Source organism: Equus caballus, chromosome 18 (assembly GCF_041296265.1).
Source record: "Equus caballus isolate H_3958 breed thoroughbred chromosome 18, TB-T2T, whole genome shotgun sequence".
In the NCBI taxonomy this organism is placed as follows: Eukaryota; Metazoa; Chordata; class Mammalia; order Perissodactyla; family Equidae; genus Equus; species Equus caballus.
The window spans coordinates 3,145,154-3,162,061 of NC_091701.1; the positions used below are offsets into that span (position 1 = coordinate 3,145,154).

Sequence of the window (16,908 nt, forward strand, 5' to 3'; positions counted from 1 at the left end):
ACTCTAAACTACTATACCTACAGACTCCAAAACCCCTAAGAAAGATCAGAAGGTGCACTTGATACAGAAGAAAGCACGATGAGCACAAGACACTTATAAAGAAACCCACAATCCACCTTTCAGACGCTGTTGGGAGAAGGGTCTCAAGGGCATCAAAATCACAAGTCTTCTTCCCATGCACTGAAAAGAACGAATTACATCCCTCTGGTGGAGGTTCATCAGCTGCTATCTGTCATACAATACACAAGACATTTTTACAATAATTTCTAAGCAAAGGCAAGATAAATACATAAATATTCTAAATACATAATAAAATGATAAAACAGTATCAATAAAAGCAAAAATTAACATCTACTGAACACCCATTATGTGACAGAATGTGAGAGCTTTAGGTGTCACTGCTTTCCTTGTATTATTTCATCTAGTTCCTCCTAATATCACCCCATGAAGCAGGTGTTACTATCATCCCGAATACAGAACTTTAAAATTCTATCTCAGAAGATATCAAAAGATATCCAAGGAATGCAGCATGTACCTTGTAGAAAACTAAGCTCACAAATGTCAAGTTTCAGTGCCAAAGTATAAGGAAGCAGTTCTAATTAAGTACAATATGAAATTAACATGAAGCCCCTCACTGAAATAGGAAGAATGACATAGAATACAAAAAAACAACTGGGCCTAAAAAAAATAGCGTAGATGGAAAGGTAAAATTACGTAAGGAGCACAGTAAGACAATCAAGGGAAGGGCTGAATGAGACGTGAGTTTCCGTTTACAGTGAAATGCATTAACACCAAGGCGTAATGCAACGAGTCAATCTGTAGCCTGCACGAGAGGCACACTGAGAAGAGGGAGTATAATGAGATGGGAAAGAAAGGACAGAAGGATAAGCACTGGTATACGCACTCACGTCATTCACATAACATAGTCAAATTAAAGTGTCCTTTTCTAGAGATGGAATACAAATAATCAAGAAAAGAAGGGGAGAAATGGAAAGCTTGCAATGAAAAATTGATACTAAAACTTTTCACTACATTCTTCAATTTTTGGAAATTATTATAAAACTTACAAACACACAAAAAAGAAGAAATAATAGTATAATAAATCCCCACGTATCCGTGACCCAGCTTCAATAATTCCCAACTCACGGCCAATCTTATTCCATCTACCTTTCTACCACACTCTATTAGATTATTGTGACATAAATTCCAAATAACATTTCATTTCATTTGTAAAGTTTCAGTGTGTCTCAATAAAAAATAGAGCTTTTTCAAAAAACATAATAACAGTATCACACTTATAAAAAGTAATAAAATTCCACACAGATGGCAAGAGGCAGCATAGTTTTTCAATCTCCCCAAGTTCCCTATAAAAACAGAGCAACCAGACAGCAAAAACAGAAACCAATGAACCACACTGATGACAAAACTAGGTGAAAGGAAATCCCCAGGATACAAAACTTCAACAAGATCTGCAGTTATCAGAGGTCATGGAGAAGGAAGAAGAGGGAAACAACAGAAATTCTGATGATCCTAAAAACAAGAAAACCTCAAAACAGCCCAGGTATTCACTGGAAAGTATGGGGGCCAATGGGTTTTGTTCAGTCTCATACCAGGTGAGCACAAGGAATCAACAGTAGAGTTCACAGGCATTGGAGCAATCTAGCAGTCTGAACTCTCAAAGCTCATAAGCCAGACCTCCTTCTAGGACAGGGCCCCACTCTAGGGAGAAACTGCTGAGGGTGAAATAAAACTTGAGTAGGACAGAGATATCCGGAAAATGAAAGAGAAAGTCCAAATAAAAGTGCAGAAGAAAACAGTCAGGAAATCTCAAAAACCAAGCCACCACATTTTTTTTGCTGAGGAAGTTTAGCCCTGAGCTAACATCTATGCCAATCTTCTTCTACTTTATATGCAGGTCACTGCCACAGCATGGCTGGGAAAGGGTGGTAGGTCCACACCCGGGGTCCAAACCCATGAACCCGGGTCATTGAAGTGGAACACACTGAACTTAAGCACTACACCATGGGGACAGGCCCAAGCCACTGCATTTTTTAACATTACATAAAAGCAACAGAAGAAGGCGCCATGTCAACCTCTAAAAGTTAAGAAAAACAAATTTCACATCAAAATGAGCAAAATGTCTCAATGTCAAATCCTATACAAAGCTACTGGGAAAGAGGGGGCAGGGAACAGAATAACACCCTTATTCTTACAGATGCACACTGGACAAGAGAAATTTCTCCAATGAGAGAAACATTCTGTATCTGCACTGGTCAATATGGTAGCCACTTGATACAGGTGACTATCAAGCACTTGAAATGTGGCTAATCCAACAGAAGAACTAAATTTTTTATTTCATTTAATTTTAATTGGTTTAAATTTAAATAGCTACACATGGCTATTGGCTACCATATTGGACAGCACAGGTACAGTCAATAAAACCATGCCAGAAATATACAGCTAGAAGACAGATAAAAATGTAACCTGTTATTTCAAACAAACTAAAATACATTAAGGAAATTGTACAAGACATACGCAATAACCTAAGTCAGAATTAGAGAAACTCAGAAATGAGGTGATGGACTCAAGGAAAAATTAGAAGTAAAAGAAAAATACTTTAGAAATAAAGACTAAACTAGATTGAGCACAAAAGCAAACGTAATAAGGAATGACTTAGGAGAAATAGAAGGTGAAAACAAGAAACATTTAAAAATCAAAAATAAAGAAAACAGATTCAAGAGAAAGTGAGAAATAATGAAGCTAGGCAAAGAAAATTCAACATACAGGTGATATGAATTCCAAACAAGAGAAAAGAACAAATTATAATCAGTTTTTAAGAAAAGTTTCCTGAAATAAAAAATGGTTTGAAACTCTATATTAAAAGAACATACTGCATATCTGAAAATACTGACCCACAACAATCACTGCTAAACTACATTCTAGTAAATTCTGACTTTAAAGAAAAAGAAAAACTCCTTTGAGCCTCTAGACAAAAAGGGCAAGAGACTTTGAAGGGAAAGAAAATTATATTATCACACTTTCTACAGGAAGATTCATGCTGAAAGGAAATGAAATAATATGTTTAAAATAGTCAAGGAAAGAAAATACGAACCAAGGATTTTATACCCAGAATGTTAAATAAACAATCAAAAACTGAGGAAATACTGTTCCCATGAGCCCTTTCTGAGGCATCTACCAATATGCACGTGTCAAAAAAGCCCACTGACTACAGACATTTGGCAAAAGGACAAGTGGTGAGCATTATAGATATAAAGTTTTTGTAGAACTAAGACAAAATGAGGGTTAAAAGGGATATAATATAATATGAAACATCTATACTCTAGGTAGAATACACTCATTTTTTAAAATGGGGGGAGGGAGAATGGGGATCACTAGGCCAAAAGAAAACTTTTTAACTGTTTTCAATAAATACAATTGTGGCAATAGGATGACTATTGTCTTTAACGCTACTGTATATGCAACATGGATAAAACAAATGAGTAATCATGAGAGTCAATCATCCCTTATATCCTTGAGAACTAAGATTCTCAATGTGCAAGAAAAGCGATATACAGGTAACAAAGTAGTCCTTAATTTGAATTGAAAATATCAGCATGAACTCACAAAGTATTTCATCTTTACGTAGCTTTATATATTTTGTCTTTAGACATATATGTAGTCTTTTCCTATCTCTGCCTGCTTAAAAGGCATAAGAACAAAGACGAACCCATTAGCAATGAATATCCCTAGTGCCTAGATCGTGCTCTTAAAATACCATTCCCCACCAAAAAAGAAACACTTTAATGAGCCTCTTAGCAAAATAGTTGAACACAAATCTAGGGTCAGAGATGTACAAAATGAACTTGAAACTTTTTATTATACCAGATAGCAAGGAAGCAATCAAAGACTACTAGAGAGGCATCAAAAGAAGTGGACAGAAGACTCATTCTTTCTGATTTCCAAACTTAGGATAAAGCTACAGCAAGCAAAACAGTGTGGTCCTGTCACAAAGAGAGAAAGACAAACCAACAGAATAGAATAGAGAGCCCAGAAATAAATCCTCACATATATAATCAATTGATTTTGAACAAGGGTGCCAAGACCAAATGGAGAAAGGACAGTTTTTCAACAAATGGTGCTGGGAAAACTGGATATGCACACGGAAAAGAACAACGTTGGACTCTTATTCTACACTGCATTCAAACATTAATTCAAAATGATCAGAGAGCTGAACTTAAAAGCTAATATTATAACTATAGAGCTCTTGGAAGAAAACATAGGGAAAAAGCTTCATCACATCAAATTTGGCAATGATTTCTTGGATAAGACACCAAAAGGACAGGCAACAAAGGAAAACTAGATAAATGGGACTTCATCAAAATTAAAAACTTTTGTGTAGCAATGGACACTATAGGGGCCGGCCCCATGGCCAAGTGGTGAAGTTTGCATGCTCCACTTCAGCGGCCCAGGGTTTTGCTGGTTCGGATCCTGGGCGCAGACATGGCACCGCTCATCAGGCCACGTTGAGGCAGTGTCCCACATGCCACAACTAGAAGGACCAACAACTAAAATATACAACTATGTACTGGGGGGATTTAGTGAGAAAAAGCAGGAAAAAAAAAAAAAGGACGCCATAAACAGAGTGAAACGCAACCCACCGAATGGGAAAACCATTTGGAAAGCACATATCTAATAAGTGATTAATGTCTAGAGTGTATAATGAACTCCTACAACCCAACAACAAAAAAACCTAAATAATCTAATTCCAAAATGGGTAAAGGTCTTAAATAGACATATCTCTAAAGAAGATATACAGATATCCAATAAGCACATGAAAAGATGCTCCACATCATTGGTCACTAGAGAAATGAAAACCAAAACCACAAAATACACTTCCCACCCAGGAGGATAGCCATTATCTAAAAAACACAGAAAACAACAAGTGTTGGAAAGTATATGGAGAAAGTGAAGTCCTGGTGCATTACTGGTGGGAACATAAAATGGTGCAGCTGCTAGGGAAAAAGAGCTTGTCAGTTCCTCAAAATGTTACTTTTCTTTTTGGTGAGGAAGATTCTCCCTGAGCTAACATCCATGCCAATCTTCGTCTATTTTGTATATGGGACACTGCCACAGCATGGCTTGATGAGCAGTGTGTAGGTCCACGCCCAGGATCCAAACCTGTGAACCGTGAGCTGCTGAACTGGAGTGCATGAACTCAACCACTACACCATGGCACTGGCCCCTCAAAATGTTTAACACAGGATTACCAGATGATCCATACTCCTATGTAAACATGCAAAAGAATTGAAAGCAGGGATGCAACCAGATAGTAGCACACCAATGTTCCACAGCAGCATTATTCACAACAGCCAAAAGGCCGAAACAATCCAAATGTCCATCAACAGATGAATGGATAAACGAAATGTGTTAAATACAGCCAATGGAATATTATTCAACCATAAGAAGAAACAAAATCCTGATAAACCAACAACATTAATGAACCTTAAAAACATTATGCTACGTGAAATAAGCCAGACACAAGAGGATAAACATTGTATGATTCCACTTATATGAGGTATCTAGAATGGGCAAATTCATAGAGATAGAAAGTAGAATGGTAGTTGCCAGAAATTGTGGGGGAGAAGAGGAGAATGCGGAGTTATTATTTGAGGAGCAGAGTTTCAGCTTTGCAAGATGGAAGGAATTCTGAAGATAGATGGTGGCTGTGATTGCACAATATGAATGTACTTAATACCATGAACTGTACACATAAAAATGGATAAGATGATCAACTTATTTTATATATATTTACCACAATAAAAAAAAAAGTTCAAACAAAAATAAATGGTCAAAGTAAAAGGATGCTAGTGAATCAAACTCATTCAGAAACCTCTGGTAAATAAAAGGAAAGAATCAAGCATGTATTCTGCCTTCCCTATGTGAACAGTATCAGGAAACAGCATCAGATGAGGATACGTGCCTCTTATATCCATCTTCCAAGAACAGACGAAAAAGAAATGACAGAAAGAGTCACCACTTCACAACTCCCAAGAATTAATGGATTAAGCACAGAGCAGTAATGGCTGCTAAAGCAAAAAGGAGAAGAAACCGGACATGAGGTGCCTCCTCATGGAAGACTAGAATACCACCTACAGACCTGCCAAAGGGATGAAATGCAATTCTGATCAAGCCTCTAGATCCAGTCGCCAATCTGCAGGGAACGGAGGACTGAGGAAGAAGTTGAACTGCATCATGAATGTGTGATCAACAAAATACAGACTGCGAAAAAATGTATCGGGCAAACAGTTCAAGTTATTCAACAGAAAAGAAAGGGAGGGAGGGAAAACCTGTAAATTAAGAGAACCTCCCCCTGAAAAATTATCAAATTTTATAAAACTGGCAAGACTAAACTCTATTGTGTGGAGACACACTATTGGGCAATAAAATGATAAAGAAACACAGCAAGTGATTCCAACAGAAGCTGAGAAAGTGGGAGGAGGGCGGGAGGCAGCTGTGATGGGAACAGAGCACACGAAGGACTTCCTGGGCGCCTGGCTGGGCTGTTTCTTGACCTGGGTGAAAATTACAAGAGTGTTTGCTTTATAATAATTAACTATACCATATACTCCTTGTGGGTAGTTTTCTATACCTGTTTTATAATAAAAAAGTGGTTTTAAAATTAACATTCCTTTTCTCTCAAATACACAATCGCTGTACACACATCTTTGATTCTCTCACTCTTTTTCTCACAATGTAATTTTGTTCAACTCAAAATCCAACAAGATCCACATATTGCATTAAGTTGACACGTTTTAAGTCTCTCTTGAATTCCTCCTTGCCTCTCTTCTTTTCCTTTTAACTTATTTGTTGAAGAAATCAGATCATTTTACTACAAAGTTTCCCACATACTGGACTTTCCAGACTATCCCTGTGACATGGCTTCACGTTTCCCGTCCCTTGTATTTCCTGGGAACTGCCTCTAGATCTACAGGATGCCATCAGACTCATGGTGGATTGGGTTAGCGAGAGTACACCTCCCAGGCCGCAAGGCATAAATGAAGTCTCTTTTTTGTGTGGATGTCCTTTTTTTTTCTTAAATGAAAATAAATGCAAATTATATTTTGATAATCTGTGATTTGAAGATTTAACATCAATTTTGCTTATTTTTTATAAACAAACCATAAATCCTAGAACATTTCAGACAGAAAAGTTATAGCTCTGCAACACAATGCCAGGACAATGGCAACATATCCAATCATCACACTGTACAACCCTTAAAAGAGCATTATGTGTAAGCACTGAATTCACCTGCTGGAAGGCTTGAATTGTAGCTGAATAGGAACGAAGAGACAGACAAAACTTCAACAAATTCTGCTGCAGAGGTGACAGAAACTGAAATGCAGCTTCCAATATAGCTTGATAATAGGAAGAATCAGTATCTGTCAAGGAAAAACATTAACCAAAATAATCATGTACGTCTAGACACATCCAAATAAGATAAGTCATAAAGTATAAAGCTATGTGTCATCAAAGCATATGACCACAAAATTCTACCACTTTACCATCTTGAACTGTTGTCAAATGCTTAGAATTCCCTGGAGTACACAATGCAGTGGGACTCTTCCTTTCTTCTTCCCTTTGTTCACACTGTTCCCTCCCTGGACTTCTATTTTCCACTTACCTGGATGACTCTTACCTACTTCGCCAGGAAGAATTCAGCTGAGAGAACATCTACTCCAGGAGGCGCCCCCAATCCCCACGCCACGCCTTACTAGACCAAAAACATCTCTTTGTTCCCATCATATTTCTTTGCTTACCTCTTTATCACATCATTTACTAAATTATTTACTCACTATCTACTCCTCCTCTCCAAATAGCGTTTGAGCCCCCCAGGCAGAAGCTATGACATATTTAGCTCATGTTTTCTATTCAAATAACCAACAAAAGTGAGCAGTGTGAGGAGGAAGCACAAGGTATTAAAGGGTACTGATGAAACTGTAGTTTGGGGAAAGCATTTAAACCAACAATTGGAATAAATTATCTAAGGGAAAAAACACATGCATCAGTATGAAAAAATTCCCACGATACATTGTTAAATGAAAAGCACAAGGGACAAAACAATGTATAGGGTAAGCTATCTTTTTTACTCTAAGAAGGAATAAGAAATAAGAATACATATGTATTTGTAAAATAAAATTAAAAAACAATGAAGGCTAAACAAATTAATTTAAATGATTATAATAAGAAGGGGAGAAATAGAAGGAAAGAACGGGGACAGCAAGGGAACAAGATTTTTCTGTGTATAGCCTTTTATATTGCTTTGACTTTTAAATCACATATTATCTATTCAAAAAAATTTTTTTAAGAAAAATATTAACATTTTAAAAAGTAAATATAAGAGGTTCATTACGGCATTAGCATCCTTTAAGCAAAAAAGGAGATCAGAAAGAAATACCTCAAAATGTTGCCAGAATGTTAATGGTGACTATCTTTGGATGGTAGGACTATGAAAAATATTTCAAATAAAATGTTTAACATACTTTTATGACCATTTCCAAGAATTCATACTCCTTCAACTTTAACCAAGAACACATTATCATTTATACTGAAGAAATTTCATTTTAAATGAAATTAAATTTCAGAGATCAAATTTCATTTTAAAACTCATTTTGATAAATTTGTTTTATGAAATAATTAACTAAAAGTAAAATAACTTTTTTGATAAACAATGCTAAATGACTCTAAATGACATAACTAAAACTTACAGATGCTTATTCAAAACTTTAATGTACTTGTATCACAAAAAAGAGATTCAGACTTGACTTCTAAAATACGTATTATTTTAATAAAAATCAAAGATAAAAATCAATTCAGTTAAATATTAACAGTAGTCACATAATTTTCACATATTTCCTCTTCAACAAGGACTTACGCCTGTCAATCTAACATTCAAGGTTTCAGCTACTCACGTATCAGCATGTTTGCCTACTAATGTTTATACTCTACATAGCTTATATTGAATTAGAAAATGTTTGTGAAAGCATATCACAAACTGTAAACAAGTGACACAGTCTACACTGTCATTCATTTGATACATCCACACTCAAGTTGTGGGTAGCTAGAAAGCATAATGGCAAACATTTTGGATGGCACTAACAATGATAACAAACTCAGATAACAAATTAGCTGTGTAATTACTTCATAACAAAAGAAAGACTGAATCAAATCTGATGGTTATTAATACTAAATGAGTTTAAATGAATTTGACTTCCGCAAAACAGTCACATAACATTTTTCATAAAAGAACACAAAAGAACAAAAACAAGGGGGAGAAAAGAAATCAGAGTTAGTGCTTATAGCCAAAGTTATAAACTGCTTCAAAAATCATTATTAGTTTGTGTTGGCGCTGCTGGCTAATCACAACTCTAGCCATTAAAGATAAAAATGTTTTCCCTTGGGGGCCGGCCCCATGGCGCAGTGGTTAAGTTCGCACGCTCTGCTTCGGCAGCCCAGGTTTCGCCAGTTCAAATCCTGGGCGCAGACATGGCACTGCTCATCAGGCCATGCTGAGGCAGCATCCCACATGCCACAACTAAAAGGACCCACAACTAAAAATACACAACTATGTACTGGGGGGCTTTGGGAGAAAAGGGAAAAATAAAATCTTAAAAAAAAAAAGTTTTCCATTAACTGCCATGCCACACATAACTCTGCAAGAGACCATTTTTTAATATTTTCCCAGATACCAAAGTCAAAGAAGCATTTGCTTCAATTTTACCGTGATGATCTGATGATCCAATATTTTCACTGGCTTCTACAAAATTCCAAAACTTCTCTTGGCTGTCTTCTGCTAAAAACTCACTGGGAGAAAAGGGAGAAATATCAGAAACAAAATAACTTAATAAAATCCTCTAATATAAGCTATATTACCAAACAGAGTAAAAAAATAGGTTTTTAAGTTTCCAAATGTCCAGTTTGGCTTTTAATTTACAATAGATATTTTAAACAAACACGTACAATATATATTTTTTAATGATACGCAATTCTTACTAGCTTATTAGCTATAAATAATAAACTAGCTTAGTAGCTTATTCACTTAATAGCTTATCAGTTATTCCTTAAGAAACCAGGAATAATAAAAATGTTGTAACAACAGGGAAACCCCAAGATAAAGAAAGCTTATGAAATCCCACAGTGGAAGCAGAATTAGGAATTGATAGTTTTAGTACTAGCTCTGCTCACCTATTTTCTGAAAGACCTTACAAAGAGCAAATAGTATGTTTTGCCTAAGGTTCTCCCAAGGAAAACATGAACTCTAGAAAAATTTCTAGGAGACTAAAGACAGCATGTTGCAATCTTTTAACATCCATAAATCAAAAATTTCAAGATCCCCAAATTTTAGTTTAAAAAGTTAGCGCTGATCTAATAAAATCAGATCTTAGAACTTAATGCCATCTTAACTTTATTTCTTGACTTTATACCACTGATCTAAAATAATGGCTATCCTAAAGTTTCCTTCACTCAAGAGTCTAAAACCCCTAAAAGAAAACGCATGTACTCATTGAACGATTCACAGAAATGGTTTGTCTTCTCCTCCAAGTCATGATACTAACGTAGTGATCTTTCACTGTCTTAAAGCAAACTACAGAGCTGGATCTCAGCTTACCTAGCCAAAGGAAGGCTTTCCCATTACTTGCCAACACTGGGGTGTACAACTCTCACTCTACTCCACAGCTAGACACAGAAATATGGGAAAAATAAGAAACATTTCCGGGTAACACACAGCTTCTCTAAAAATAGGTTTCTGAAAACACCCATTATCATAATGTATTAAATTATTTAGTGCCTCCTTGAGTGTGGCATTTTTCTAGGCTTTCTAGTAACTGGCATAAACATCATACCAACCTTATAATAGCTTATAGTCTAAGAAAACAGGTACTAAGACATAGATTATGATATGCAAATGAACACTACATTCATGAACTAAGCTGCATTCACAAAATAAGCTAGCAGAAGTGGGGAGGACAGTCCACTCAACAGCTGCCGTGGTGAGCACAAGGATTCATGGAAGCTAAGACCCTCCTGTAAAGGCCGTACACAAATAAATATATGCTTTTCATATAATTACAGTAAAACCTCTTGTCATGATTCTTTGTCATCTCACTGCATAAATGAGTCTTACAATGTCTAAGTTCCAAACAGTTTTAAGAAAATTAATTAGTACATGAACTTCACTAATCCAGGGAAGATAAGAACAATACAAGATATCAGTAAAAGGAACGCTGCCATTTGTTTACAGTATGCTTTTTGTTTTAAATTGTTTTTTAGCTTTTTAAACCCATTCCACTGAGTAAAACGTCTACAGTTTTATAGATGAACTTATATGACGTCTTGGATTTGCTTTAAAATATTCCAGCAGGTGAAGAGAGGAGGGTGGTAGTGGCGATAGTTATTGGTCTTAAGTTGGTAATTATAAAAACTGGGTGACAGGCAGAGGGAGAGTACACTATACCATTCTCTCTGCTCATAAACGTTCTGAAATGTCATAAGAAAAGTCTTTAATCTATGGCAGAAGAAAAAACTAGAAACAACCTGAATGTCCACCAAATAGCATAAATCTGGTGGTAAAATAATTTTCTTAGATTTCCAAAGCTGTTCCAGGAAATCAGAATTGGTCTTCGTTCCATACAGAACTGGCATTTAAGGAGGGCCTACTGTGCGACAGGCACCATGCTCGGCACGGCCACCCTGGCTTATGACCACCTTTAGAATAAAGAGACTTCAATTCACAGAAATTAGTAACTTGCATAAGGGCACAGTTAATGAAAACTCTGGAATTTAAACTCAACTCAAACCTATTTGATTTATATCTCTATCATGCTGCATTCTTGGGCAATTATAATATCTAGTTCTCAATAAATGATTATCAGTTTCAATTTTAATCATAGCACTTTATTTACACAGTATTTCTGTTAGGAACTACAGCTGCTCAAAACACATTCACCGTTTTACTTCAAATAAATATATATCACTTTATGGACAACCACAAAGCCACAACCCCTCCATTAGCAACAGGCCCAATCTAACAATATACACAGGAATTTTAAGGGCTAGTCTTTAAGGGCTAGATGCAAGGAAGGCAAAAGGGCCGGACAGCCGCATGCCTCGCGGCGTGGAGAGCGATTCTGTCCCTTCTCCCTCACTGAGACGGACAGTGCTGCGATCCACCATCAGTGTCTGCCATGGACCTAGACAGGAAGAATGGCGGCCCAGACAGCTCTGGAGGCGAACATGGAATGGTTTTAAGCACAGCTCGTTTCTGAGTTGCCTGCACGTCCCATTACCTTGGCAAACTGTCTCCAAGTAGCCACAGAAGAGGACTAAAAATAGTGACCCAAAATGGCAAATGGCCAGGACGTCATTAAAAGGAGAAATGTTTATGATGGGGAAGTTGCTGAAGGAAACAGTATACAATACTCACTTCATAGAGATCAAAGAAACTGAAAAAATTGATCAAATAAGGCTGACAATTTTTAGCACACTTTCTCAACAGTCCATAGGTATGTGCCATAAGAATCTTCTAAGACAATGTACGAAAACCAAGACTCTAGTTAGCGTGAGTAATGGAATGGAATTCAGTTACGAATGTTAAGCAGAATATCATAAGACATCTGTTACAGTTAACTGTACGAAATTATTTAGGAAGTGAAAGTAAATCTCAAGGACCTAGACTGACACCAGACAAATCATCAAAAATAAGATTGGTGAAAAGGGAAAAAAAAGTTCAGTTATTAGAGTCCTGGCCCAGGAAGTCTAGGATCTCACCAAACCTTCACTCACTCACTTCCACAACCACCCTCCATCCAACAAGATTCTGACACGTCAGGGGCTCAACCCAGCCAAGTTAGTTGTTGTAACATCACTCTGAAACACATGCAATGCGTAGTGTGTTTTGCCATTTGATTGCTGAGAAAAGGGAGGCACAGAGAAGTGACAGAAGAAAAGTGTGCTCAGCGGAAAGGCCACGAGACTCCACAGCAAGTCAAGACCAGCTCCCACGTGGCCCACTTTCCCCCTGGTCCTCTTATCAATACCAAATGAGCCTTTTTCCTTAGGAGACACAAGTGTCTACTCCCACACACAATCAACATAACAAAACTCTTCATTCACATTTTCTGGGGATTAAGGGGAAAATGTTAGACGACAAAATTCCAGGTTGAAGATCACGAAGGTAGACCACAAAGTGAAGTGAAGTAACGCAACAGTTCAAATTTCTAGCACCAGCAAATTTTAAGACTTATCAAGTGCGTGCCCTTCAACTACCTAAATTTAGGCTTTAGAAAGCTTCTCTGCAAGTCTTAACTATATATTACTTGAGATACAATGAAAATAAGTTTGCATCTGTAAACATTAAAAAACTGGATCTGGTTATATTTATGTTATAAACACTAACTAAAAGTACACTTGGAATACAAAATTTCCCAAGATATCATTGACTATATCGTATTTTTTAAGACATATCATTGTTTTATGAAACTTAATTTTACATTTAAAATGCACCCTGATTTTGGAGATGTTAAAATGTAGAACAGGACCATCCGAGAAGAGATAAATCTGGTCATTTCCTCAGCTTCCTCCTGCACTCTTCTCTTGGGGTCTCCTCCAAGTTCTTAGGAGGAGCACATGCTCTTTCCCCCACCTCGCCAAGCTCTCCTCTCTTCCTTTTATTAAATACCTCTTAAACGTAATTCAAATAAATAGAAATTTCCCTTTAAGTACAATTCTCTCTTCCCTTATTATCACATTTATACTTTTCCTGGAAGATAGCATAATAATTTAACCAATTCAATCTGTGTGTCTCAAGAAGTCCCTAAGTACCTCTAGGAATCATGACAGTCGTATCCTACTGACAGATTCTGTGTTCGAACAGCTTTTTTTTTAAAGATTTTATTTTTTTCCTTTTTCTCCCCAAAGCCCCCCGGTACATAGTTGTATATTATTTGTTGTGAGGCCTTCTGGTTGAGGCATGTGGGATGCTGCCTCAGCATGGTTTGATGACCAGTGCCATGTCCGGGCCCAGGATTCGAACCAACGAAACACTGGGCCACCTGCAGCGGAGCACGTGAACTTAACCACTCGGCCACGGGGCCAGCCCCCTCGAACAGCTTTTGAATGGCACACAGCACAGTGCCACTGAAAGAGGCTCTTACGAAATACATTTGATGATCATCTCACTTCCTAAAAAGCTCCTAAATAGTCACTAGCAGAGCCTACATTTTTACTCAAACGTGAGAGAAAAACATGTCTTCTTACCTGGCTTCTAACAACAATGGAGTGGAAAACCATTTTGTCGTAAGAGAGGTTGTAATCGCTTTTGAATCTGCCTTTACTGAGGAAAATAGCCACAGTCCAGTGAGCACAATCAGAAGTCCCATTTTATAGCAAACCCCTAAAAAGGAAAAAGACAAAGTTTTGCTACAAGGAAATGTTTAAACCCAAAGCTTAATAGAGACACAAAATAACATGAATATTACAGAAAAAGAAATGCTTCCAAAATATAACAGCACCTAGATAGTTCAATAGATATTTGCTGAGTGACTGACCCATAACTAAAGGTGTACAGCTCATTACACTCTTTCCTACAAAGGCTCCACTTCATTTCCTGGGGTGTCTACACCACACAGAGGTATAAAAGTCAGCTGGTAGCACAGCAGGTTGCACACAACCATACTGTATGAAGCATGAGGGTAAATAAAACGGAGACAGACAAAAACACAAATAATGGGTGTTACAGGTTGAATAGCGTCCCCCAAAAAGATACATTGAAGTCCTAACCCCCAGTACCTCAGGACATGAACTTAACTGGAAATAGGCCTTCACGGAGGTAATCAAGTTAAAATGAGGTCACTAGGGTGGGCCCTCATCCAGTATGACAGGTGTTATAAAAAGGGGGCAACGTGGGCACAGTGACTGGCATGCACAGAGACACAGGGAGAACTCCAGGGCAAGAGGGCGGCAGAGACTGGAATTATACTGCAAGCCAAGGAACGCCTGCGGCTACCAGCAGCCAGAACAGGCAAGGACAGATCCTCCCTACACATTTCAGAGGGAACATGGTCCTGCGACACCTGGATTTAGAACTTCTGGCCTCCAAAACTCCAAGACAATAAACTGTTGTTGTAAGCCGCCTGGTTTGTGGCGCTTTCGTGCGACAGCCCCAGGAAGCTAACACGATGGGTCTTGAACGTGAACGCAAAGGCAGGTTCTGGAAAAAGTAAATACAAGAACTCACTGGGTCCCCACCTATACAATAAGGAAGCTGGGGGCACTAGTAAATCAGCATGGCCAAACAATGCGGTCTCCCGTGCTCCCGGCAGCAGCCTCCCCAAGCACGCTCAGACCCTGTGTTCAGATCAGTTCAGAAAAAGGTCTCCAGCTGCAAACTTCTTTGATCTGCTTTCTCCTCCCGGAAGTCGACCTGACAGAACTCGAATGAGACTGCCCCCGACCTACATAAAAGTCTGCATCAAGTCCCACCCGTTTGAACCGGAACCAAAGGGGATGTGAATATGGCGGTAACACCAAACCAAACTTATGCTTCTGAATGCCAGAGTCTGGGCAGGCTCGCCCAGGCAGCCCCGATTCCTCCATACTGACTATAAACCCTATTGCTGGGGGAGACAGCCCATACTGGGGGGAACCAGTCAGTATCTTCTTTTTACAAAAAGCATTATCTTCCGCACCAACATCCTGCTTCATATAAAACACAATATGTCTAAAGAACAACGGTCAAAAGCAAAATAAATTATACCAAATAGAAAAGTTAGTTTTAGAAGAGTTTTAAGTTCAGGCTCTGATAGCTTCTTTGGAAACAAAAGAAATTAATACGAACATCCCATTTATAAATAAGTATTTGAAAAATCAACATTTGCAAAGACCAAAGCTAACCAAACTAGACGTTTCACGGTGAAACCTGCCAGCAGCGTTCCCGGCCCGTGGGGGAAGGGAGGGAAGCAGATGATGTACGCCCCTTGCAGAACCCAGCAAAAGTTACTGACACTTTCTGCAGAGGAGCAAGCAAGGACTTGCACACAAGTTTTACATACAATTTCAGACCACTCAAGAACTCTCTTAGGACTATTCAGACACCCTCCCTACAGGGCCATGGACTGCAGCCTCAGAAGCCTGCTACTCACGACTGTGAACATGGTTAGTGAACAGACCTTTCAGAGTCAGGAATCAATCACAGAGTTTGCTACTTACTAGCAGTTCAACCATAAGCATGTTACCTACCAACTTCTCTGGCCCTTAGTCTCCCAGACTCTGAAATAGGATAACAGGATCTGCCACAGCGGTGACTGTGGAAACGCAGAGGCAACCTGGAAACCACTTCGTAAAGCGCCAAGTACTATACCAATTAACTCTTCTACAAAATATGTTATCATAAGAAAGAGAAACTAAAAACTATCTCCTAAATTACACAAAAATACATCATCATTATTACACGGCCTCAAAAATACGCCTTGGAAATATATCCTCTGTGGTTAGGGGGAAAAAAATCAAAAAACTCCTCCCCAAAAGTCACTAAGTTTCTAAAGTGGTGATAGAATATAATTATGTGCAAGCAGTATTACGCTATGGCCATGTTTACGATTTTTCCTAACGGGCCCAGATGTGTATTCCCCCAAAAGTGGTGATTCTGGACGAGAAACTGGACGCCACGGCACAGGGACCCCAGGCGGACTGCAGGCACAGCATGGCGTGGGAGCAGGAGTGACAAAAGGCCCTGAGGAAACCGAGCAGTCACTGGGGGCAAGCGGTGGGTCAGGCGCTCTGATACCCCACGCTAGCAGGTCCCCACACAGCAGCCGGGAGTCAGCAGCTCCTTGAGGGGGCAGCCAGGCTGCT

The 16,908-nt window shown here is 38.4% G+C and overlaps 1 protein-coding gene across 2 annotated transcripts in view; it reads right to left on the reverse strand.

Annotated features, from left to right (window-relative positions):
- The window catches only part of UGGT1 (UDP-glucose glycoprotein glucosyltransferase 1), a 117,003-nt gene that overhangs the window by 97,113 nt on the left and 2,982 nt on the right, over nt 1–16,908 (reverse strand). For both annotated transcript variants that reach the window (XM_001504931.7, XM_014732357.3), the window contains exons 2-5: nt 14,314–14,449; nt 9,779–9,861; nt 7,309–7,439; nt 117–229 (exon numbers count right to left, since the gene is read on the reverse strand). In XM_001504931.7, the coding sequence (XP_001504981.2) occupies nt 117–229; nt 7,309–7,439; nt 9,779–9,861; nt 14,314–14,449 (463 nt within the window). The remainder of the gene's footprint in view (nt 1–116; nt 230–7,308; nt 7,440–9,778; nt 9,862–14,313; nt 14,450–16,908) is intronic.